The sequence below is a fragment of the Mesocricetus auratus genome, unplaced genomic scaffold (genome assembly GCF_017639785.1).
Source record: "Mesocricetus auratus isolate SY011 unplaced genomic scaffold, BCM_Maur_2.0 Super-Scaffold_100006, whole genome shotgun sequence".
Classification (NCBI taxonomy): domain Eukaryota; kingdom Metazoa; phylum Chordata; class Mammalia; order Rodentia; family Cricetidae; genus Mesocricetus; species Mesocricetus auratus.
Window position 1 is genome coordinate 43,044,526 of NW_024429190.1, and position 25,182 is coordinate 43,069,707.

General features: G+C 46.4%; 1 protein-coding gene across 3 annotated transcripts in view; it reads left to right on the forward strand.

The window, feature by feature from the left end:
- The window catches only part of Tbc1d1 (TBC1 domain family member 1), a 190,873-nt gene that overhangs the window by 142,999 nt on the left and 22,692 nt on the right, over positions 1-25,182 (forward strand). For all 3 annotated transcript variants that reach the window (XM_005074384.4, XM_013116552.3, XM_013116553.3), the window contains 3 exons: positions 6,616-6,801; positions 11,502-11,663; positions 17,103-17,261. In XM_005074384.4, coding sequence (XP_005074441.1) covers positions 6,616-6,801; positions 11,502-11,663; positions 17,103-17,261 — 507 coding nt within the window. The remainder of the gene's footprint in view (positions 1-6,615; positions 6,802-11,501; positions 11,664-17,102; positions 17,262-25,182) is intronic.

A 25,182-nucleotide genomic window follows, 5' to 3' on the forward strand; every position in this document is an offset into this window, starting at 1 on the left:
TACGGGGAGAACGGGGACCACTGTTTAAGCTTCTTGTTTGATTGGGTGATTTCCCCACCCCCGCTCCCCAGCAAAGCACCAAAGTGTTTTCTGGCTCTTGAGTCATGGCTTCCTTGCATGGAGTCCAACCGTAGATCACACTCAGATAAGCACTGTGTAATGGGCAGGTGGGATTAGGGTTCCGGTGACAGATGCTCACAAGGGGAGGGGCCGCAGAGGTTGTGGCTGGAGCTTCTGGCCACTCAAGTGTGGGGTTCTACCAAAGGCTGCAGTGAGATTCTGACTCTTCCCTAGGCCACACATTGCTTTCCTACAGCCCTGTTGCCCCCTCCCTGAGATTCTTATACTGCTGCGTGTTTCCATTCCCTCTTTCTGCCCTTCTGCAGCACTAAGAAATGTCCACCCAGCACAGGCTGTGATGTGACCCTGCGGTAGAGCTTCCAGGGCCCCTCTCTAGAGATGAGTCCCTGTGTGTGCCCCACTTTGCTGGCTGTGATCCAGGCTTCATGATCCCCCTGCTTCAGAGCCTTGGCCCAACATGCATATGCTCAAGTGTCTCAGACCCTGCACCCCATTATGGTACTTTGAAAAAGTAGTTAGGGGCCAGGGAGCTACCACAGTGCAGTGCTAGCAAAATGTAACCCGCAGAGAAAGTTCTGTGAAGGGCTTGGAGAATGTGAGGAACTAGTAGCAGTGCTTATCCTGGGGAAGGAGCACTGTAGGAAACTTGTCCTTTAAAAATGTATATCTTCATAAATATGTAAAAATATACAAATATGACGATAAATATTTACACTCTTCCTGGGCCAAAGAGGGAAAAGTTGGAGTTCTTTTGAAAGTTGCCATTTGTGCTGCTGTGTTACAGTCTGTTTGTCTTTTCCACCCAGATTTCAGCTCCATTCTATACATCTCTGAGCCCACAGCACGGTAGCTCTTCCTTCTGTTTTGTCTAGGGTGTGTGTATGTGCGTGCGTGCGTGCGTGTGTGTGTGTGTGTGTGTGTGTGTGTGTGTGTGTGTGTGTGTGTGTGTGTGTGTGTGTGTGTGTGTGTGTGTGTGTGTACTCGGGCACTTCACCATAGGGCGCACCTCCAGCCCTTGTAATAATCTTTGCCATGTCCTTAATAAAAATTTGTAATGAGTGTCTACAGTGCCTAAGATGTAGAATTAGGATGAAGGTGCGGTTTCGAATGGCACTTGCCCCTGCTGTGGTTGAATATGTGCCCCTCCCCAGATCCCCAGATTCATATGTTGAAGCCCTGGCCCTCAATATGATGGCATTGGGTAGGAGGTTAGGCACAGTTGTAGAAGCCCAACCCAAGACAGCTCTGCTCCCCCACTGCTCCCCAGCTCCTGCCATGGGCTTGTTTGAAAGCATTCTCTCTCTCTCTCTCTCTCTCTCTCTCTCTCTCTCTCTCTCTCTCTCTCTCTCTCTCTCTCTCTCTCTCTCTCTCTCTCTCTCTCTCTCTCTCTATCTCTCTCTCTCTCGTGTAATCTCTTGACTCTTTTCAGCTCCACTTTTAACCCCCGTACCATCTGTGCCATGGTGACACCTGTGCCATAGCTGGGGGAAGCTTGAGGGTGAGTGAGGAAGTGGGTGTCTTCTCTGTGGTTCTCTTCACCACGCCTCAGTAGAAACTGCAGCAGAGAGACCCTGGACTTCTGACCACACCTTTCCTGGCAGAGTGTGGTCCAGGAGCATCCTGGTTTACAGAGGCCAGAGCTGGGAAGAGGGGCTCAGCAGGTGGGGGAGGGGAGCGGTGCTTCCATGCAGTTGGCTAAACAGCGTGGGTTGGGAAATCGAGTAGTATATTTTTCTGTTGGACTGAGTGACTCACCAGTCTCTGTCCCTGACTATTTATATTCAGATCTGTGTTTTTTTGGAAGGAAATTTATTGTTGCTCGATTTGTGTGGGTGATGGAACAGGGTCAGAAGAGAGGGACCCACCCCTTTCTGAATATATTTCTTAAGAAAACATTATTAATTTTAGTTCAGACAATTGCTTTTGACTAAGATAATGTGATTTGGCCAGTGTTTGAAAAGACAGATGTGTTTTTGAACTTTATTTAGTGGCCAGGGTGCACATGATGGCTAGAGTCATTGTTTAATTTGAAGTTTGTTTAAAGGTGCCCCTGGGACTAAGGGTTATCTCAATGGTAGAATACTTACCAAGTGTTCATGGAGCCTTTGTTAAGATTCCCTAGCACTGGCCGGGCACAACCTCTTTAGTCCCAGCAATTGGGAGGTAGAGGCAGGCAGATCTCTGTGAGTTCAAGGCCAGCCTGGTCTACAAAGCAAGTTCTAGGTCATCCAAAGCTATACAGAGAAACCCTGTCTCAAAAAAAAAAAAATCCCCCAGCACTATAAAATATAAAATAAATACAAGACATGCCTGTTGTCTCTCTTACATTGTCACATGGTATGATGCCACCAGTTAATCCAAATATATGAAAATTTAGCAGCAGTAAACATGCTAAATGCCCATATCCAGGGCTTCCAAATATGTATATGACTAGAATTCCCAGTTGTGTAAGCCTAGTTCACTGGGTCTACCCTGTAGTTTATGATTTATGATTTATCAGGCCTGGGTGGTTGGGCCAAGACTGCATTTCTCACAGCTGTCAGGGTTGCCTCTTGTTGATGCTGCTAAGGACATGCTCTGAGAAGCAGTTCTGGGGGCTGAACTTACATTTCACCCGCTGGGAGCCACGCGCTGTTGAAGGGAGCTCCAGGGAGAGGAAGCTTGAGCAGTCCCGGACACCAGCAGTGTAAATAATGATGCTGTCTGGTCTGATGTCCTTCCACAACTCCTTGTGGATCAAAGCTGAGAGCCTACTGTGGGTGTCCGTCAGCTAACCCAGTCGTCCCTGCTTTGTGACTGTGTGGCATGGTTGTGGCTCGCCGTCATTTCACTTCTTCCCTGCGTGGGCTTCAGGGTAGGGGTCTTCCTTAGCGGGTGGCCTGCAGCTCTCCTCCTTGCCCTGTTTCTCACAATCTGTGTGCACTCTCTTCTTCCTCTGCTCTGGGTAGAACTAGGTGTGCCTTCTGATTCTCTCTGCTGCTTTGCCCATGCTGAGTTGATGTTGACTATAGGCTTGCTGTAAGCTGTGTTTATTAGGTTGAGATGTGTCCCTTATATCCCTGATCTCTCCAGGACTTTTCTCATGAAAGGAGTGTTGGATTTTGTCAAAGGCCTTTTCTGCATCTAATCAGATGATGATGTGGTTTTGTCTTTCAGTTTGTTTATATGGAGGATTACATTTATCAATTTATATATGTTGAATTATTTCTGTATCTCTGAGGTGACACCTACCTGATAATGGTGGATGACGTTTTTTATGTGTTACTGAATTAGGTTTACAAATGTTTTATTGAGAATATTTGCATCTACTTTCCTAAGGGAAATTGATCTGCAATTCTCTTTCTTTGTTGGGTCTTTATGTGGTTTGGGTATCAGGGTAACTGTGGCCTCATAAAACAAATTGTGCAATGCTCCATCTGTTTCCACTTTGTGGAATAATTTGAGAAGTATTGGCATTAACTCTTCTTTGAAAAATCTGGTGGAATCCTGTGTTAAAACCATCTGGTTCTGGACTTTTTTTGATTGGGAGACTTTAATAACTATTTCACTAGGGGGTATAGCTCTGTTTTTTAAATTGGGTTTTTTGTTAAATTGATTATCGAATCTTGATCTAACTTTGGTAAGTGGTGCTTATCAAGAAAACTACCCATTTCTTTTAGATTTTCCAATTTGATGGAGTACAACTTTTTAAAAGTGTGTCCTTACAATTCTCTGAATTTCTTCAGTGTCTGTTGATATGCCCCTTTCACCTCTAGTTTTGTTAATTTGGATCTTCTTTCTGTGTTTTTTAGTTAATTTGAATAAGTGTTTCTCAATATTACTGATTTTTCTCAAAGAACCAGCTCTTTGCTTCATTGAATCTTTGTACTGTTTTGTTGTTACTGTTTCTATTTTATTGATGTCAGCTCTGAGTTTGTTTCTTGCCATCTACTCCTCTTGTGTTTGATTTCTTCTCTCTGTTCTAGATCTTTCAGGTATGCTGTTGAGATCTCTCCATTTTTTTTTAACATAGCAGTGCTATGCACTTGCCTCTTAGAACTGCCTTCATTGTGTCTCATGAGCTTGGGTATGCTGTGTATTCATTTTCACTCAGTTTTAGAAAGGTTTTAATTTCTTTCTTAATTTCTGTCCTGACCCAGTTTTTATTCAGTAGAGAGTTGTTTTGTTTCTATGAGTTTGTGGGCTTTCTGTTGTTGAAATCCTGCTTTAATCCATTGCGGTCAGACAGGATGCAGGGTGTTATGTCAATTTTCTCATATCTGTTGAGACTTGCTTTGTATCAGAGCATTTGTTCAGTTTTGAAGAAAGTTCCTTGAGTTACTGAGGAGAAGGTATATTCTTTTGTGTTTGGGTGAAATGTTCTGTAAATGTGGTGGGTCCATTTGGATTGTAGTATTAGTTAGGTCCAGTATTTCTCTATTTGACTTGTCTATTAGTGAGAGTAGGATATTGAAGGCTACCACTATCTGTGAGTGTGACTTAATATATGATTTAAGCTGTAGTAGTGTTTCTCTTATTGACTTGGTGTCCTTGTGTTTGGTACATAGATGTTAGAATTACAGTGTCCTCTTGTTGGTACATTTGCCCTTTGATGCTGTCCTCCCCATCTCTTCTGATTGGCTACAGTTTGAAGTCTTTCATAAGGCTTTTATGAAAATGGACAAGCTTGTTTGTTTCACACAACAAATTGCACCAAATAGGAAAAAGCAGAGAACATTAGGAAGGGATTTATGTCTTAAACTGGCATCATCCTCACTACAAAGCAGTGCTTGCAATCTTGCAGATCCAGTTTTGTGGAAAAGTGAAGTCCAAGGTAGTACTTGATAGCCTCTGTAGATGACTCCAGTGAGAAGCTACATGGAACCTAAGACCCAGCAACCTCAACCACTAGTAGAATTCCTTGTTCTGGGCCAGCTACAACCCAGTATTCTTCGTTCAGATGGGCAGGTTATTAGAAGAAATCAAGCATTTTGTGCTTCTATGTATGCTCAAGGATCTCAGAAAGAGATTCGAGTTTAGGAAAGGCAGGTAACTGCTAGGGAAATGAGAACACAGGATTGTGTTGGAGCTGCGAATCTGAACAGAGTCTGTTTGGGTGGTTCTGAGGCCCAGCTGCCTGTGAAGGTTGTTCCAATTGCAGATGTTAAGACCCATGTTCACTAAGTTCAGGGCACACAAGCCCCTGAGAGTGCTGCTTGTCGTGTGGAACCCAGTTGTGCAAGACCTCAGCTGCCTTTTAGTGCTAGTCACGGAGCAGGTGGGACATTGTCTGTTCATTCCTGTAAGGTATTTAAGAGTTACAGTGTCATGTGTAACAGGAACATGGAGATTCATGAAATGGGTGGAGTTAAAAAACGTGGGAATTTAGAAACTGGCGTGGGAACGTTGGCGTTGAAGTTGCTTCCAGTGGTGATCACTGTCCTGAGCCAGGCAGACAGTGGAATCGCTGCACAGCTGCTTGCTTAGTCAGTTGGCCTTTCTGACTTTAGTTTTCTCTTCAGGCCATGTGTGTCTTCTAGAATTGTCCAAATAAGTGACTACCTGTATGAATGCCCAGTACAGTGTCCTGTGCTTGATGGGGGATCTATTAATTATCTTGGTTCACATTGTCTCTCAAGGACATTTAACTCCCACAGAATAGCTAATGGTGTGACAGGGTGCTTGTGTAAGCAGGCTGCTGTGTTCCCATGCTGGTTCCCCTACTGCCTAGCTGTCTGACAGCAGGCAAGTCTCTCAAAGACCTATACCTTGTTTGTTTGTTGTTATCAGGACTTTTTAAAGTGTAAAGCTAGATATTTTATAAAATTAAATGCAAGTTTCTTAGGGGGGTTGTATTAAATTAAGTGACTGTAGAAACATAGTAACAACTATATGATTGTCACTAAAAGGTTATTTAATCTTAAACCCTAAGTGTCCCAAACTACTCCAACCCTTGCTTCCTATTTAATGTCTCATTTATTTCATGTTTGTGACTCATATGTAACTTATTGTGAATATTAAGACATAATTTTAAATTGCATTTATCTGTTTGTGTATGTGGGGGTGGAGGGGGCAAGTATGCATATACCACAGCACTCACTGACGGTCAAAGGACAACTTTTGGGGGTCAGATCTTTCATTCATGTGTGTGAAGGTCCAGGAGCAAACTCAGGTTGCCAACCTTAGTGACAAATACCTTTACCTGCTGAGCCATCTTGTTGGCCCCTAAACATAAATTTTGCATCTGGTGATGTTGTGTCTTAAATAATGAGCAGAAACTTCTGAGTTGGTGAAGCATTTGTATACATACTTTTTGTTGTTGAAAAACAGACTGTTCTGGAGCTGGTGGGATGACAGTGTGGGTAAAGGTGCTTACTGTGAACCCAGTGACCCGAGTTCAGTCCCAGGGACCTACAGATAGGTGGAAGGAGAGAACCAGTCACAAAGTTGTGTCGCACACATACGTGCATGCACTCTCTCTGTGAGAGAGAGACAGAGATGAAGAAAATTTAGAAGAAAGAATCGCCACCCTGCATTGTCCTTTTTCATTTCCAGATTATTCAGAGCTGGGAGAGCTCCCCCCACGGTCCCCATTAGAGCCAGTGTGTGAAGATGGACCGTTTGGCCCTGTACCAGAAGAAAAGAAGAAGACACCACGAGAGCTTCGAGAGCTGTGGAAAAAGGCTATTCTGCAGCAGATACTGCTGCTCAGGATGGAGAAGGAGAATCAGAAGCTGCAAGGTTGGTTTGGAGGTTGAAGCTGATCAGAACTGATGCTTTTAGTTGATCCTTGCACACAGGATACAGTCTTAAAAACACCAATCAAGGTGGTCTAGCATACATGGATGCTTGCCATGTCTGTTTATTTTTTCAAAGTAGTATTGACGGCACCTACTTTCCAGACATTTAAAGGGATTCTTATTAAGTTATGTATTCCAGTGTTGTGTCATAAACACCATGTCTATAACTTCTGAAATACAGGCACCATTTAATCTCTAACCCTCAGAAGGGGGTTTGTATTGGTTGGTCTGTTTTGTTGTGATGGCAGTTTTGTGGTGGCTTGTAAGTTTATTTTTTCCTTTTTTTTTTATCCCCAGTCATAATATTGATCTTATGTATCCTATGTAAATCTTTAAAGCATATAACTTCATTTTGTGTGGCTGTTTAGTGAGTTCCTGAGGGAAAAAATGTATGGATACCAACTGTAGGTGGACTTTCTGTGGACCACCAGCTCCCAAATAATGACAGAGACTTCTTATTAAGTATAAAAGTATAAAGGCTTGGACTTAGCTAGGCTTGTTCCCAATTAGCTCTTATAACGTAAATTAACCAGTTTATATTCATCTACATTCTGCTACATGGCTCATTATCTCTCCTCTACACTGTATGTGGACTCCCTTTGGGTCTTGCTGGTGATCCCACCTCTCTTCTTCCCAGAGTTCCTATCTCTTCCCAGAAGCCATGCCTATCTTCTCCTGCCTAACAATTGGCCCTTTGGCTTTTTACTTAACCAATCAGAAGGTGCCTTGGCAGAGATCTTCACAGTGTACAAAAAGATTATCCCACTAGACCAACATTATCAAAATATGACAGGAATTTAGGAAGTTTAGATTGTGTTTGTTTCTTGTTTCATTTCAAGACTTGAATCCATAGATGCCATTTTCAGAGTAGCTTATGCATCTACATATGTGTCCCCTATGGGAAGCAAGTGGGTTCTAGGGTATAAAACGCCACCTGGATTTGAAGTCCTAAAGATTTTCAGTGGGATTTAAACACTCCTTTGGCAGGAGGTTCACTCATGGTGACATTGCTTAAGACAGTTTCCAAGTTAGTGTGTTACATTGAGCATCATCTTTGGTCATAGGCTTTTTTGTGTTTTAATAAGAACCCTGAAGTTTGAATGGAGCTGAAAGTAATTAAGACACCAAGCTCATATGAATAAGCTCTCAGAATGTGTTGTGTCCCATGAGGCCCTGCTGGTTAGAACTCTCTGTTGCTCTTCTTTGCTAGTGTCTCAGTGAGACTGCTGTCCCTGTCATGACCAGTGAGACTGCTGTCCTTGTCATGACCAGTGGGATTGCTGTCCCTGTCATGACCAGTGAGACTGCTGTCCTTGTCATGACCAATGAGATTGCTGTCCTTGTCATGACCAGTGAGATTGCTGTCCCTGTCATGCTGTCCTTGTCATGACCAGTGAGACTGCTGTCCTTGTCATGACCAGTGAGATTGCTGTCCTTGTCATGACCAGTGAGACTGCTGTCCCTGTCATGACCAGTGAGACTGCTGTCCTTGTCATGACCAGGTGTCTGTGAGTTACAACAGCGCCAGATACAAGGACCACAGCTGAGAAGGTGCAAACTGATGAAATGTAAAGTGACAGATGCTACTTTTGGTCAGAAAGCAGTCAACTGAAGGAATAGAACCTTCCGATGTGACCGTAGTCCAACAAATGCTTAGAAATGAAGCCAGTGCGCCCTTCCAGAGAGTATCGAAGTTGGGAGTAGGTTGTTCTGTCACGGTGTTATGAGCAGTTGGGGTATAGGAAGGGCAGTGTTTGACAGGTCAGTATTAAGCTTTTTCCTACTTTATTCTTGTGTACTTTTGAAGGTAATTCTAAAAGCAGGCATCTAAGAAACATTTGTTAAGGCAGAGAACATCCAAAGATAGCCCTGAGTTCTTTTTGTGTGGCCCATCTACTACTGGGCATGGGCCCTGCCCTTAAACGTGGTTTCTATCCCCGGTGAGACGCCATTGGAGAAAACCAATTTTTCCTTAGTGGGTGGTTATCAATTAGACACAGCTCCTGGGTTAGGGATGGGGGCTCTTGTCCACTTCTCCTCTCATCACCGGACCCATCTGGCAGTGACCATGCAGGCCCACAGGCTCTGACAGCCTATTGCAGTCCTGATATGTTTAGACGGCCTTGTTTCCTTGGTGTTTCTCTTCCCCTCTGGCTTTTACCATCTGTCTGCTGCCTCTTCAGTAAGGTTCCCTGAGAGGAAGGGATTGATGGAGGCATCCTGTCTAGAAGTGAGTGTCTAAGCTCTCTCACTTTCTATGGATCTCTGTGTTCGTTCTCATCTACTGCAGAAGGAAGCTTCTCACTTTAGTCAGGGAATTTATTTTTATTTTTAATGGTTTTTTTTGTTTTACCTTATGAGCCCTTTGTGTGTATATTATAGCTTCACACACACACACACACACACACACACACACACACACACACACACACACACACACACACACACACACACAGATAGAGGCTAGGGGGTCCTGACAGTAGTAATAAATGAAAACATCTTGTGGTCATAGCATTACAAAGTGTAGCATCAGGTAAGTAATGGTTATGTATTTGGAGATCTTTGTTGAAAATGGAAAAGGCAGTAAGGCTCACGATTCGGGTCCTAATGCTTAGTGCTTTCCATCCAGTCTTGGAGGTGGCCAGGTAAAATGAAAACAGAGGTATACTTACAGAAGGAGCATGAGACTGGCTGCTCTTGGGAATATTACAAGTTATGACTATAATTGGTGAAGTAGAATCAGTGTACCCCAAAAACAAAGTGCCTGCTGTGTTGCCAGGGATGACTAGACAGATCAGCATGAGCAGCTGAGTGTACGCCGGGTTGCCTTGGTCACGTTGCCAAGGGCTGTGTTGTGCCCACTGGCTGCTTTAGCAGGCTTGTTGTCAGTGTTTATTCTGGTGGTCTTGGAGCGTTACTGCTTGAGGTCATTTGTCATTTGTCCTACATCTGTACATCTCAGGATGTGTTAATCTTATGATCAAAATGTAATCAACTTGCTAAATTTAATATAGGAAGCATTAATCTATGTTACTGAGAAATAATCAACAGTAGCACGTTGATGTGAGTTGGGTGGGCAGAACTTTCTCATTACATACAGAAGCTAGATCAGACAGGAACCAATCAGAGGGTGCACTGTGTACATGGAACCATTCTTTCATTTTCTTTTTTCATACTCTTTTTATTAATTTTTATTTAAATTAAAAACAATTTTATTTTATATGCCAATCCCAGGTCCATCTTCCTCTTGTCCTCTCATTCCCCATGGGGGATCATCAAAGTCTGTCGCATCATTTGGGGCAGGGCCTAGGCTGAGAGAGTATTCCTCCACGGGGAATGGGCTCCCAAAGTCCATTCGTGCACTGGTTCCACTGCCAGAGGCCCCATAGACTTTCCAGGCCTCCCAACTGACACCCACGTTCAGGAACTTGGTTCAGTCCTATGCTGGTTCCTCAGATGTCTGGTTGGGGTCCATGAGCTCCCCCTTGCTCAGGTCAGCTGTTTCTGTGGGTTTCCCCAGCATGGTCTTGACCCCTTTGATCATACCTCCTCCCTCTCTACAACTGGATTCCAGGAGTTCAGCTCAGTGCTCAGCTGTGGATCTCTGCTTCTGCTTTCATCAGTTACTAGATGAAGGCTCTAGGATGGCATTTAATGAGTCATCAATCTCTTTATAGGAAAAGGGCCATTAAGGTAGCCTCTCCACTAATGCTTAGATTCTTAGTTGGGGTCAGCCTTGTGGATCCCTGGACATTTCCCTAGTGCCCAGTTTCTCGTTAAACACATAATGGCTCCCTCTATTAAGGGATCTATTTTCTTGTTCTCCTCCTCTGTTCTCTCCCCAACTCGACCTTGCTGATCCCTCATGTTCTTCTCCCGTCTCCGCTTCTCCCCTCCTGTTTCTCCTATCTTTTCATACACTTCTCAAAAGAAGTTGAAGTTGCAGGTGTGCGTGGCTCCTGAAATTGACCAGAGTCCAAGCTGGCTTGCCCTTTGGAAAGGAAAATAGAGGAGCATACATGACAAAAGCTTTCTCTGGCTGAGCCAGCTTTCTGCTTTTTGAGTATGTGATCCAGTAGTAATTATACTCCAGGAGCCTTCCATCCTGGAGAGAAGTTAACCCCACCATCTCAATCTGCCTGTGTGTGTTGTTGACCCTTGGCAGCTGGGACTGTGGTTTTTCCCCGGGACACAACTGGTGCTGTTAGGACTTACACATTGTCCTAGTTGGCTTTCTGTTGCTGTGATGAAACACTAAAAAAAAGTCAACTTGGAGAGGAAAGGGTTTATTTGACTTACAGCTTACTGTCCATCACCAGGAAAATGAGAAGAGCAGGAGCTGGAGGCAGGAACCTGGAGGCCGGAACTGAAGCGGAAGCCGTGGAGAAGTGCCTGTTACTGACTGGCTTCCTTCACCCGGCTTGCTCGGCTGCCTTTCTCACACAACCTTTAGTCTCTGGATGGGGCACAGTTAGGGTGTGTGGATGAAGATGCTTGTTAGCATTAAAAGGCGGAAAGCAGGTCGCCTCAATCTGGCCTGTGCTATTGGCATCACAGTAGCGGTGAGCAGGGGCGCTGTGAGGTCACAGCATCTGGCAGCCCTGGAGCTTCTACTCACTGGCCCTCCCTCATCTCTTCCAGCCTCTGAGAATGATTTACTGAACAAACGCCTAAAGCTTGACTATGAAGAAATCACTCCTTGTCTTAAAGAAGTAACTACAGTGTGGGAAAAGATGCTTAGTACTCCAGGAAGATCCAAAATTAAGTTTGACATGGAAAAAATGCACTCAGCTGTTGGGCAAGGTAAGTGTTATCGTCATTGTCTAACCAGCCACACCCTCTGTGACGACTAGACGGGTGGGGTGAAGATATTTGCAAGTCTAATTTTTGTGGCAGTCTTGCCTTTTCTTCTCGTTTCCAGATGTCTAATTGATTGGTGTGGTTTCCGTCACCTTTCGTGATCTCAATTACGTTAATGAAAATGCCCGGAAAACCAGGGACCAATATGTACACGGGAAAACCCAAGGCTTAGTTGCCTGTGAGCTGGATAAGTGATATGATAAATAGGAAACTAAAAAGAAACTGTGGTTTCTTGCTGGTTGGGCATCCTAGGGAAACAACAGAGTGTTCAACTCACCTTCTAGGTGGGGATCTGGGTTTGTTTAAAAAGATGTCTTTCACCTGGCAGTGGTGGCACACACCCTTAATCCCAGCACTCGGGAGGCAGAGACAGGCAGATCTCTATGAGTTGGAGGCCAGCCTGGTCTACATAAGGAGTGCCAGGATAGGCTCCAAAGCTACACAGAGATACCCCGTCTCAGGAGAAAAAAAAAGTGTATTTTATTTTATTTTTAATTATATGTATGTGTGTGAGTCTGTGCATGTGAATGCCCAGTGACATCAGAGGCACAGTTATGAGTGGTTGTCACTTACCTGATATGGACCTCAAACTCAGGTCCTCTGAGAGAGCCTTAGTTTGTACATGTGTAAGATGTGGATGGCGACGGTGGTCGTGGAGAATAAGTAAGTGAACTGAAACCCTGGAGCACGGCACGTGAGCTTGCTGTCCTAGGTGGCTTGGAAGGCGGAGGGATGGATGCCTTTCACTGCTGTCTGCCAGTCTGAATTTGCTTTGTCCCTGAAGAGGTGAGACAGAGCTTGAGGTGACGTCTGGAAATGTTTCCAGCAATTTGTCACAGTAATTCTCAGGAAACACGTGAGCCTGTACTTTGTCATTCCGTGTCTCTTGTTTGTTTGTTGTTGCTGTTACTAATTAGCTTGGCATACTAAGTAATAGGTTTCCCATCTTCATGAATGCGTGTCATTTACCTTGTTCTCAGTCTTCTTCTCCGCCGTCGCCCTCCCTCTGCCCCTGGCGCTCTCTCACTGTATATGCTCAAGTAAACAATAATGATTTCTCTTGAAGTGGATGTTGGTGAACATCGGTGAGAATGGGCGCCTTCTGAGAGTGATGTGCGCTTAGCGCTACTGAGCTCTGCTCCATCTCGTTCTGAATACCCAGTATCCCAATGAGGGGTGCAAACATGAATGCATCGCAGGGTTTCCTGTGACTGTAACTGCTGTGGGAAACAGCCTGTCTGTGTAACTCATTGCTAAGAGGGCTGATAGAACTAAGCAGCTTTTCTATCATGGTGTGTGTGTGTGTGTGTGTGTGTGTGTGTGTTTCAATAAAGTTTTAAAAATTTTTTTATGTGTATTGGTGTTTTGCCTACATGTATGTCTTTATATCGAGTGCATGTTTGATACCCAACAAGGTCAGAAAAGGGTGTCAGTTATAGATACAGTTGTGAGCTACCATATCAGTACTGGGAATCGAACCCAGATCCTCTAAAAGAGTGGCCAGTATCTTTAGCCACTGCGCTGACACTCCATACCTTTTAGACATTCTTAAAAACCTTTTCTGTGCTGCAGAGGTAACCCAGTGGATAAGACGCTTTCTGTACAGGTGTGTGGTCTGGAGCTCACATCCCCAGAGACCATGTAAAACAGTCGTGTGATAACCACCCATAAGTCCAGTACTCGAGAGACAGAGACAGGAGATTCCCTAGGCAGGCTGACTAGCTAGCCCAAGATCCCCAGGCTCAATGAGTGACGGTGGCCTCGGGCCCTCAGCTTGCAGTTCTCACCCCCATGCCAGGCTGCCTCTGGGTGAGCCATGCTCAGAGTGCTGCTCTCAAGTCCCAGGCGTATGCGGGATAGGGCTGGAGGCACGTTCTGCACAGCTTCTAGTGTGACCCTGGGTAGGTGTCTTCACCTTTCTGCGTTTCTGCCTCCTGCCTGGCAGCAGGGGAAGCCTGGCCGGAGCTGTCACTCTTACACTGTCCTGTAGTACTGATGGATTTTGCACCCATCGTGTCTGCTGCAGTGTGACCTTCATGGTGAGTGCTTGCAATCAGCTGCTTTGAAAAGTTAAAAAGCAGAGATGCATGTGCCCGTCTCTCCCTCCTCACAGTTAACTAGGCGATGCTCTGAAATGGTACCTCAGAAGCAGCCGCCTGTCCTCTGGCAGCTGTCCCAAATCCTTGAGCTTCTCAGAGGCCTGGCACCTGGGTATTTATTTATTTCCTATTCCATATGGGGAAGGGGAAAAGTTGAGGGCATCTGAACCCTGTGGGGTGGAATTGGGCAGGGCTGTGAGGACACGTCATAGACTTCGGTAAGCCAGGGCTGATCTAGAATTCCCTTTGACTTCTCTGACTTGGTCATTCCCTGAAGGAATGTAAACAGTCAGAGGCTCCGTCATCTAGTTTCAACACTCGAGAACTTAACAGCTTCAAACAGACGGCCACTGCTCATCTGCACCTTAGACTTTTTAAATAATACTAAACCAAAACCATGACTTCAACCCTTCAAGCAGAGGCTAAGGCACCTCGGAGACTGGGAAACAGAGGACAGTCCTCGTGTAACCGATGAGGCTTTTCCTCCCAGTAGGGGCTTAGAGATGTTTCCAACTTAACATGAGATGGGAGTAGCAGGATTAAGGAGTCAACTTGGGAAAGAAAGAATTCCGCAGAATATTAAGTAACTCAAAGTTTGGTGTGCATCAGATGATTTCTTAAAAAACAACAAGATCAGAGTCCTAGAAGCAAGTAGCTGTTTCTCTCAGGATGTTATTGTGAAGTGACCATTAAGCAATCAGCAGAGTGGCTCAGATGCAAACTCCTCTTACCTTCGACCCAGCAATGCAATTCCCAGAAACTGGAAATTAATCAGCCACAGATTGCTACAATAAAAATGCTAATTATGTTATTTTTTAGTAGCTAAAACCAAAACAAAGTGGCCCAGCCATGTGACCGTCCCGTGCATCTTCCTGGGAAACAGCACAGTGGGCGTTCCCATGTGAGAGAAGGGCAGTTCTCATGGTCTTGCTCTCTACATAGAGGAACTCGCACAAATGCGTTTGCAGACGCCTAGGTGAGAGGCAGGTAAATGCGCCTCCTGGGTCATTTGGCACAGCCCCATGTACTAACTCTTGTCCTAATAAAACAAGCAGCAGGGCTTCTCCTCCCCGTGTTCTGAAGCTTTCTCTTTCGAATGTTGGAAGTATGTGTCCACTCTAGTTACTGTGGAGGTTTGCTTTTCGTCTTTATTCCCTTTACATTGCCAGAGTTTTTCCCTTAACAGCAGTAAGCATATATTTACTCTTCACATTAGTGAAGATAGTTATTCACACACGAGATGGGTGAACAGCCTCTAGCTTAGCCAGAGTTCCCTGCTTGCTGACCTTCCATGACCAGGTTTCCTCTTGAGTTAGGAGTAGAGCAAAGCAGCATGGGGGACGGTGTCTGGAACATTGTGAACAAAAGCATTGGGTCTGCCTACGGGACTTCTTGCTTTCAGTCTCAGACTCGGCTAACCCTGCAACATGAGAGTGTCTGGTACTCTCTGGTAACATGGCCATATTTCTCTTCCTCCCCACAGTCAATCCTGATAAGATAAGGGAAAAGACTTAGTAATAAGAGGAAACTGGGCATCTCCTAACTTGGGAAGAATTTCCAGTTTGACAGAAAGTAGTTGGTGAAAAAGCCCCTCTATAAATCACTCATCATGCTGACTATGGTCTAGTTCACTGTTTGCTTTAGTCAGAGTTTGAAGTATTGCAGATTTGCTCTGTGTGTGCCCGGGCGAATGTGTGTGTGCACACAAGCACGCACATCTAAGATAGATCTGAGCAGGAATGGTAAAGAAGGAGAAAGAAGATAGCGTTGACGTAAGGAAGCTGCTGCTGGGATCTGTTAGTTTCCTGTTGCCGGTGTAGCAAATAACTACAGACTTGGTAACTAAAACAGCACTAGTTAGTCAGTGAGAGTATCCAGTGGGTAGGTATGTGCATGCAGACCTGATGAACTGAGTTCAGAGTCCGGGTTCCTCAGGGTGGAAGAGAAAACCAGCTCTTGAGAATTGTCTTCTGACTGCCACACAGGCATGGTGACTTACATGTGCCTACACACATACACACACACACGCACGCACGCACGCACGCACGCACGCATGCACTCTTTTCCTCTCACAGTTCTGAAGTCCCAAGTCCAGGTGTCAGCTCCACTGGACCTGGCTTTTCCAGCTTCTGCTGGCTGTACCATTTCTTGACCCAGACACTCCTTCTGCATTCAGGGGCACACCGGCTTCTCTTTCCAACTCCTTCTCTGAGTGCTATTGTCAGGGACTCTTGTCTCAAGGTACAGAGTCCAGGTTATAATCATGATGATGGCGTCATGAGTCCTAACTTTAGCTACATATGCAGAAACAAGGCCACTCGAGATCCCCGGAGTTGGGAAATGGGTGTATCCTTATAGAAGCCCACTATTCATTCACTGTTCAGAGTCATCAAGTTAATGCTAACATAAACTTCTAGAGACTGCACGGGATGCGGTCACTTAACTAGGCCTTCTTTACATTGCTCCCAAGTTGATATACGAGGTGTGGGGAAATCACCAACTGTTCTCTTTCCTTTCCCTTCATCTTTAAGGTCTGGCTTACGTGAAGGGGGCTGTGAGATCTTGGCTGCTGAGAGCAAAGAGCCATCTCTCTTTCACCTGAGCTCTATCTGGCTTTGATTCTTTTCCTTTTCTGAGACATTTGTATCCTTCTTTCATTTCCTTAGAGCATTGTTAGTTGGCTTTAGGTTGGGTGGGATCAGGATTCCTACCAGCGTATTCACAGGTCTGTCCTTTGCAACATATAACCTGGTCAGATCATAATGTAGCTTTTGAAAGGTGAAGGGCAAGAGGGACAAGGCCAAGAGGAGGGGAAGTTGAGAGGCAGGAGGGAGGGAGGAGGGGGGAGATGGAACATAATGGAACAAGAATTTCATTAACTGGAGACTGGGGGATGGCACAGCCGCTAAAGTGTTGCCTCGAAAGCATGGGGACCTCAGTTCAGTTCCCAAAACCCATGTCAAAAGCTGGGAGAGACCATGCATGCTCATCATAATCCCAGTGTTTGGGAGGCAGAGATAGGCGGATCTCTGGAGCTCACTGGGCAGTCTAGCCTAGTTGGGGAATGTAGCCCAGTGAGTGACTATGTCTCTGAATAAAGTGAAAAACAGCACCCAAGGTTGTCTCCTGGCCTCCCTGTGCACGTGAACCCACACTCACATGGCCCTGCATATATGTACACCACAGATAATTTGCAGCAGTGAAAAAGGACATGATTCATTTGTTGTCCATGATCTGAATTCTGTGCATAAAGTCTAGTTTAACATTTTCCACTCTGTTAAAGGTGTGCCACGTCATCACCGGGGTGAGATCTGGAAATTTCTAGCTGAGCAGTTCCTCCTTAAACATCCCTTTCCCAGTAAACAGCAGCCAATGGATGTGCCCTACAAAGAACTCTTGAAGAAACTGACCTCACAGCAGCACGCCATCCTCATCGACCTTGGTGAGTCTGCCTATCCACGGGACATAAGCGTGGATGTTCCACACTTGAGAAATCTGGAGAGAGTGTCCAGCTCATTCAGTGATCTGCCCGGAGGGTTAGCAGTCACAATTGAGTGTCGGGACTTTTCATTTCATAACCCTACAGCGGTCACAGATGCCCTCTGAGAGCATCCTGCTTGGCATGTTTGTGGGGTGTGGGGAAGTGTGAGTGGTCATGAAGGATGTTGAGACACAATAATGACTTATTCAATAATTCATATTTCCAAGGGATGATTTACAGCCACTGAAGGAGCATCCTGGGAAACACACTGGCCTGGTTTAGTTACAGGAGAAACACTGAATTGGTTTAGATTCAGAAGCATTCTCTAGACTGTGGTGTACAAACAGACCTTGTCAGAAAAATTGTAGAAAGCTGTGTGTTCGCTATGTGTTGGAAAGTGAGCAATGCCTTATTTCTGAAATAGCTTTTTAAAATGCAAAAAGGCAGCAGCAGTGTATTGGATGTCTTTGCAATTGCCATGAGGAAGCCCTCGCCAACTTACAGCGGACTTACATTGCATGGGACACCCTCTGACTGTTGGTGAGGTGGCCGGGCGCTGTTTTTTCTGCTCACAAGGCCTGTCTCTGCTGCAGGCAGCTGGCTCCATGGCTGTAGCTCATACGCTGCTAGTGGAGCCTATGGTCCTGCTCCCAGAATGCCAGTTCTGGATGTGAGGCCCTCCCCCAGGTCTCCCCTTTGCTCAGGGCACTGCAGGACCCCGTTCTCTGGGTACTTCACTTGCAACAGCCACAATGAAGAAGGTGAGCTGGGCCTGGCAGGGGTCAGTTTCAAGCCCACACCTCATGTTTCCGTAGCGATCTTCAGGCTGCTTGGCAGTGCTGGCTTTAAATGTCGCCTTTCACAGCATTACACATAGATAGTTCACGGGGAGGCTAATCAGCCTGTTGACGGTCTCGTAAGTAGTTTGCTGATAAGTAGTATGACATGAGAACCGTGTGTGTTCCTCGGAACCCCTGGTTCTGCTCGGTAGGATGCAGCCTCCATGGGCTGCACTTGGGTGCACTATAGTATACTCTCAACTCCAGGGATGGTATCCAACACAGAGTAGGTAACTGTTGTATCTTTCTGCCATGTCCATTGTGAGGCACTCGCCCGCACCTTCCACAGCCTCTCTGGAAACTGACCCTCTATCCTAAGAAACGAGGAAACTGAGACACTGAGCAATCAAGGCCCACAGTCATCAGAGCAGAGATACTGGACCTACCCTGTCATTCCGCCATCCCTAAGACTGCCAAGCCCAGCAGGCTCCATGTTGCTATGGAGACGCTAGGCAGGTGAAGAACAGTGCTGGGCAGGTGAAGGGTGGTGCTGACAAGCATGGCAGGCCTCCAGCCAAAGCCCATTTGGCCTGGTGTCCCTGAGGATGGGTGGCTGTTTGTACATTGGCAGGTAATTAACAGAAACGGCGACATCATGTTCCTGTCATGTGAAGTGAGCTGAAAACCAAAGTGGGGGTAGGAGTGTCTGGGCAGGGACTGCGTAGATCGCCTCCTTCCTTCCTCCCTTCCTTCTCCACTCCTCCATAGTTTGGGAGGAGGGGAGGAAATGGGAGAGATTTCTCTCCCTGTTTTGCATTCTGTTCCATTGGCTTCCTGTCTGTATGGTCAGCCCTCCGCCTCAGACTGCTTGAATGGCATCACTTTTCTGCAGAAGGAAAGTGAAGCCCAGATTGGCCACGCACCCCACCCCGGCCCCACCAGCCAGGCCTCTCCCTAGGAAGTAGTGTTTGTGCGAGTCCCAACTCAGTGGCCTCTCCCCTAGAGAACAAGGCCTGATTCACATCCTCCCCACCCCTGCTCAGCCCCACCCTCTCGCTTCTGCTCCCAAGGCCAGCTGCACCCATCCCCCACTCTGTTGATGGTTCTCTTTCCTCGCCTCTGGTTCAGTGCTTGCCTGGTCTCTCTTTGGATGACCTCCAGACATCCTCCCAAGGGCCTGAAGAACCCCTGTTTGCAGTAATCTGTGTCCCAAGTTACCTCCACCAGGCTCCTAGGACTTATCCAGGGACCCTGCCAGCATGAGCTCTTATCCCTGTGTGAACCAGAAATCCTGGTTGCTGGCCCAGACCCAGCGGTGGTGTCCGGGTGCCCTTCTGCAAAGCTCCAGCTCTGCTCTGAGTTGTCATAAAGTAGACCTGGCACGGAAGGCCTCCAGCTCTGGCCATGACAGGCCTCACCTCACACCTCCAGCTGCCGTGCAGTCCACACTGTGTGTTTTGTCTATTCTGTGTGTTTTGTATATACAGTGCAGACTCTGGGCCCAGGAAAGGTGTGGGCTGTAGAGTGACATCACATCCCATTTCTTTCCTATAGTGGCTGGGGAAAAAGCACCACAGCACCATTGATGGGAAGTATTCTGGCTTTTCATGGGTTTGTTTTCCTGTCTTTTATTTTATGAAACTGGCCTTTTGCTCAAACAGCTTTTTTGCAAGATTTGTTCCTTCAAAGAGTAAAATAGTTGACCGTATGGTTAGGCTGTGTTCTGTAGTTTATAAGATAGGATTTCGAGTGTGGCCTGGCTTCATCTTTAGCCAGCCCTGTGAGCTGTGCAGTTCTCACTGTGGAAGTGATGCACGAGGCCCAAGAACTGGGGGAAGGGCTTTCCCAGGTTCTGTGCAGAGCTCCTTCGGCTTTGCGCCTCATGGCCTGTCGTCCTGGCTCTGCTGACCACTTCGTACGTGTTACCCCTGCCTTCCCTTCAGCACAGACCACAACCAGCCAGGAGAAAGCTACTGCCAGCCTTAGCAGGTGCTAGGTGTCTTCACCCTGGCTCCAGCTCCGTCGCTGGCCCGGCTCCTGAGGACTATAGCCTTTCTCCTCTCTGCCCTCTGGCTCTCCATCCTGGGTGGACAGCATGGAGTGCCAAGACTCTGGGGCTCCTGCTCACTTCTGACTCTTGCTAGGGGTTCCAGACATCCTCCTTGGCATCCATCGTAGCTTGCCAGCAGTTATCTGTCTCTACCGGGTGACTCTGCAGCCTCCCTGTGATGGGAAGGACTTAGGAGGAGGAACACAATGCCGTCCAGAGATACAGAAAGGTCATTGTGTCAGCGCAGGAGTTGGAAGTGCCCCTGCCCTCTCTGTCAGCTCCTTGTAGTCTTGTTATTGTGGGTTGTTACCGTGTGTGTTAGGTTGTGGCACCGTGCAGACTCTGAGGGCCCCGTGAGGCTCTCGCTGCAGTAGCTTTGCTGTTCTCTTCCCGAGTCAGGATCTCACTATGTGGTCCAAGCCCAAAGTCCCCCTGCCTGCATCCCCACTGCATCAGGACAGGTGTGCCTCTGTTTCTGATCTCAGCAATGTTGTCGATGGACTTCTTAGAGACACTTCCCCCATGAAAGCCAGGTGTGCCAGGGTTGCCTGAGCTGGGGGAGATAGGCAGAGCACATGCCCAGAAGAGTCACTCAGGCACAGGGTCGGGCTAGGTACTATTACGAGTTCTCTTTCCACTTCAACCCTGAGAATTTCTCTGCTTTCATTGCTAACTGAAAGGTACAGTAAGAACCTTGATGGCAAAAGACAGAAATTGGCATGTGGCCACACTAGCCAGTATGAGACTGAACTCTGCAGAAGTCAGTTAAACATCACAGTTCCAGAATCTAATAGATTCCTGCACCAACAGCGTCTCAAATTATTCGACAAAGTGTGTGCTTCTGATATTATCAAGATCTCAACATGCAGTCACTTTGGTCATTCTAAAACTTGACAAGAATCTGGAATCACTTGGGAGACAGGTCTCAGGGCATGCCTGGGGAGAGTGCCTTGATTATGACTATCTGTCTAAATTGTGAGCGAGTGAGAACATTCCCTGGGCAGGGGATTCCTGTGAAAAGCAGAAGCCGAGCTAGATTCTAGCATGCACGCACTCACTGCTCGTGTCCGACTTTGGACATAATGTGACCAGCTGCTTCCAGTGCCTGATGCCTTGACTGTCCTCAGCTGTGAACTCAGATCCTCTCTCTCAAGTTGCTTTTGTCAGAGTATTTTATCACAGCAACAGCAAAAGAAACCAGGACGTCCCGTAACCTCTCAGTGATAAAGCAAAGTGTAATTGACATAGTAAAGTGGAGAGTCACTTCCTTCCGTCCCGCGCCCTCCCAGTCAGTCGGTGCCCTGCCAGCAACTGCTCCCAGCCATCTCCTCCCAACACCTCAGAAGACCTCTGGTGTTTAGTCTTCAGTGTCACCATTCCCGGGTTTAAACCACCAACCTGAAGTCCTGGGTGGCATGTTGGTGCAGCTGCTCGCATGCAGAGCCCCCAGGAGTTAAGTCACAGCAGTTGTGCTCACTCTGATGCTTCTGGAAACATAGGCACTTAGGGCAGAGCTCCGACAGTGCCGTCTGCTATTGCAGAGGGCCTTCATGGGCACCTAGATGTGCTGCACTCTATAGGAAGCATTTGACTGGGAGGGCACACGCAGAGCCCAAATCTGGTGTCGTGCTCGCTCACCTCTGACATGGGGGTCTCTCTCTGAACCTGGAGCTAAGCTGGCGGCCAGCAAGCCCAGCAACCCTCCTGTCTCCACCCACCCACAGTGCTGGCATTACAGGATGCTCATGGTCACCTCCAGCTTCTTACATGGACTCCGGGGGTTTGAACTCCATTTGCTGTGTTTGTGCAACAAATGCTCTTACCCACTGAGCCATCTCCACAGCTCACAGGAGTTTCTTTGTGCCCGTCTGACAGTTTCCGTTTAATAATCTCTTTTGGTCTATGAAAGTAGCCTATGTCTCCTTTAGCAGAGATTGGAAGGACCTGCAATTCTCTACCAACTCTCATGGTAAATTTTAACATAGTTTACTAGAGAAGGCGGTCTCCTATTCCAATGGATTTGTGCAAGGCCTCCTCAGTTTCTACTTACGCTTCTCTGCCAGGGTCCTACAGAGCCAGCGGTAAACCTAGGGTTGTTTTGCCAGGCTTGTGGCAGGAGAGACTTGACCCTAGACTTGGGTTGCATTATTCCCAAAGTTTGCACAAACAGCAAGCAGCTGCAGTGTTTTACCCAGAGTCACCAGCTCTGAGTGAGCAGTGAGGGACATCCGGCTTGACAGTGCCCTCGCACGTACACCACACAAGGCCCAGGCGCTGCATCAGTGACTTCCATGAGGCCTGATGGCCTGGTGAGGTATGCCTCCCCCTCCTTCCAGGGGCTGCCCTAATGCCCTCTGACTGACAGGAGGGCAGCCACACTAGCACTGGCTTCACAGGAGGGGATTGCCAGGAAACATTTTTAATCCAAGTAGTCCATTCTCCTCGCAGTAGCCTGTCTGTCCCTCTTTTCTGGATTTGCCACCAAGAAGGTGGCTGAACTGCATCTGCCTGGAACAAGTGTTGCGTAACTTGGGAGGTCAGGATGCCTTTCTCTTAAAATCGAATAGTCCAAGAAGCTTTGGCTTATGTGGAAAATGTGGTGTTAATATTTGCTACATTGGAAATGAAAATTGATAAAGTTAAAAATACTTCAGCTTGCCAGGCATTGGTGACACACACCTTTAATCCCAGCACTCGGGAGGCAGAGGCAGGCAGATCTCTGTGAGTTGGAGGCCAACCTAGTCTACAGAGAGAGCTCCAGGACAATATCCAAAGCTATAGAGAAACTCTGTCTCAAAAATCTAAATGAATGAATGAATGAATAAATAAATAAATAAACTTAAGTTTTTATTTTAAAATAACTGTAAGGAACTCACTATGTAAATATACAATGAAAAACAACTATTTTCCAAAAGAAAAATCAGTGGTGAATATGACATTGTGTTAATAGTTTTTAAAATCTCTTTCATAATACACTTAATAGAATCAATGGGATTATCATATTACCTTTATTTAGCCTGTTATAGTTACATTCTCTTAAGTAAACAAAGGAAAGGCTGACATTATATGGATCTGTAGTTGAAAAGGGGAGGTGGACCTCACGAACTCCAACCAGACTCCCAGGATCCTCTGGCTGTATTGAGAAGCATGGGGCTGGAAGCATGGCAGCTAGGGGGATGGTGAGATGGCTCAGCTGGCCTCCACGCCTACAAGGTTGGAAGAGAGAACTGACTCCTCCAAGTTACCCTCTGACTGTCACATGTAAGATGCGCATACCTTTGAATCACCTAGTAAATAAGTAAATACGTATTTTTTCATAGTGAAGAGGAATATTCACTCTGGGAGGGACTGTCGGGCTGGGCGTGCTCCAGTCTGCCTGGGAACCAGTGAGGGGGATGCTACCTACCTGCCTTTGATAATCTGAGGAGGTGATACTCTTGGCCTACTCAGTACAGAAGCCGAAAGTGGCTGTTGAATCCTTGAAATGCGAAAAGCCCGAGTGAAGGTGTGCTGTCATCCAAAAGAACCCGCTGGGCTTCAGCGACGTGAAAAGAAGACAAAATGCCTTGATGTTTTTGTATTGGTTACATATTGAGTTGAAAATATTGCATATGTTAAACATAACATCTTATTCAAATTAATTCCACCTGTAACTTAAAAAGTATTGTGTATGCACAGGTTGTGTATGTGTGGCTAGGTTTGCCGTGGTGTGTGTGTGGAGACCTGAGGACAGCTTTGTCAAGTCAGTTGTCCCTTTCCACCCATGTGTGGGTTCCTTAGGTCAGCAGACATGCGTACCCATTGAGCCATCTTGTTGGCCCCACTTGTAACTTTTCAGTATGGCAGCTAGGTGGTGTCAAATTCTCTTTATATCCTGCATCATAGCCAGATGCATGTAGAGCTTAACAAAGTGCCTTGCCTATTCTGCTATGTCCACACAGTCAGTGCTGTGCACAGTGAAACAAGGGCTTAGAGATTCCAGGAACCCTCACTCATAAGTTCACCCAGCCTGGAGGACAAGTCTGGGAGTGGAAATACGGGTGCATATCTCCAGATTAATGGGGGGCGTATTTGTGTGCACGGCTGCTTACTTCTCACAGTCACGGTAGGGTGACTGTGCATACCCTCTGCCCTGCCGATGCTGTCCGCAACCATGGCTAGCAGCTGCTGTGGCCCAGGTGCGCTCGCTACCTTTGATGACCAGCCAGACCATGGTTCTCGCCTGTGCCCATGCTGGTCCCCTGTAACTTTTTAATGTGGCACTTTCTAGTCACTTTCCTGTTCTTTAGAAACTCTCCATTTATCACCAGGATGTCACAGGGGGATTTGGCAGGTATCAGCAATAAAAGCTTCCTGAATGAAAAAAGGCAAGAGAAAAAAAGAGAAAAGTGCCACCTTTTAAACTTTTCTTCATGATAGTTTTATTGACTGTGCCTGTGTCTGTGCACACATTTGTGCTGTAGCACACATGTTGGTTAGAGGACAGCATGTAGGAGTTAGTTTTCTTCTTCTACCGTGTGGTTCCTGGGGAATCACACTCAGATTGTCAGCTTGACAAGACCCAACGAACTGCTGGGTGTGGTGGCACACGCCTTTAATTCCAGCATTTGGGAGGCAGTGGCAGGTGGATTTCTGTGAGTTCTAGGCCAGCGTGGTCTACAGAGCCAGTTCCAGGATAGTCAGAGATGTTACACAGAGAAGCCCTGTCTTGAAACCCTCTCCCCTTAAAAAAAAATAAGAAAGAAAGAAAGAAAAAGGCCCGGTGAGCCTTCTCACTGCCATGTCTTTTTTATTTTGGTAGTAACTTTGTGGAAATAATCATGATTTTTAAAACTCATTTTTAATCTCCTTTCCAGAAGGTCACTGTTCTGTATAAAGGAAAATGCCTACTATCCCTTTGCCTGTCTCAGATCTCAGCCTATGATTTAAAAGTGTAGATGAGTCCTGTGGTGAGACCCACTTGTGGGCAGAACTCATGGTCTGGAAAAGCTTGTGGGAAGGATCTGTTACAGCTTTTGAATAACACGGGCTAGGGGTCGACTTCTAGAAAACG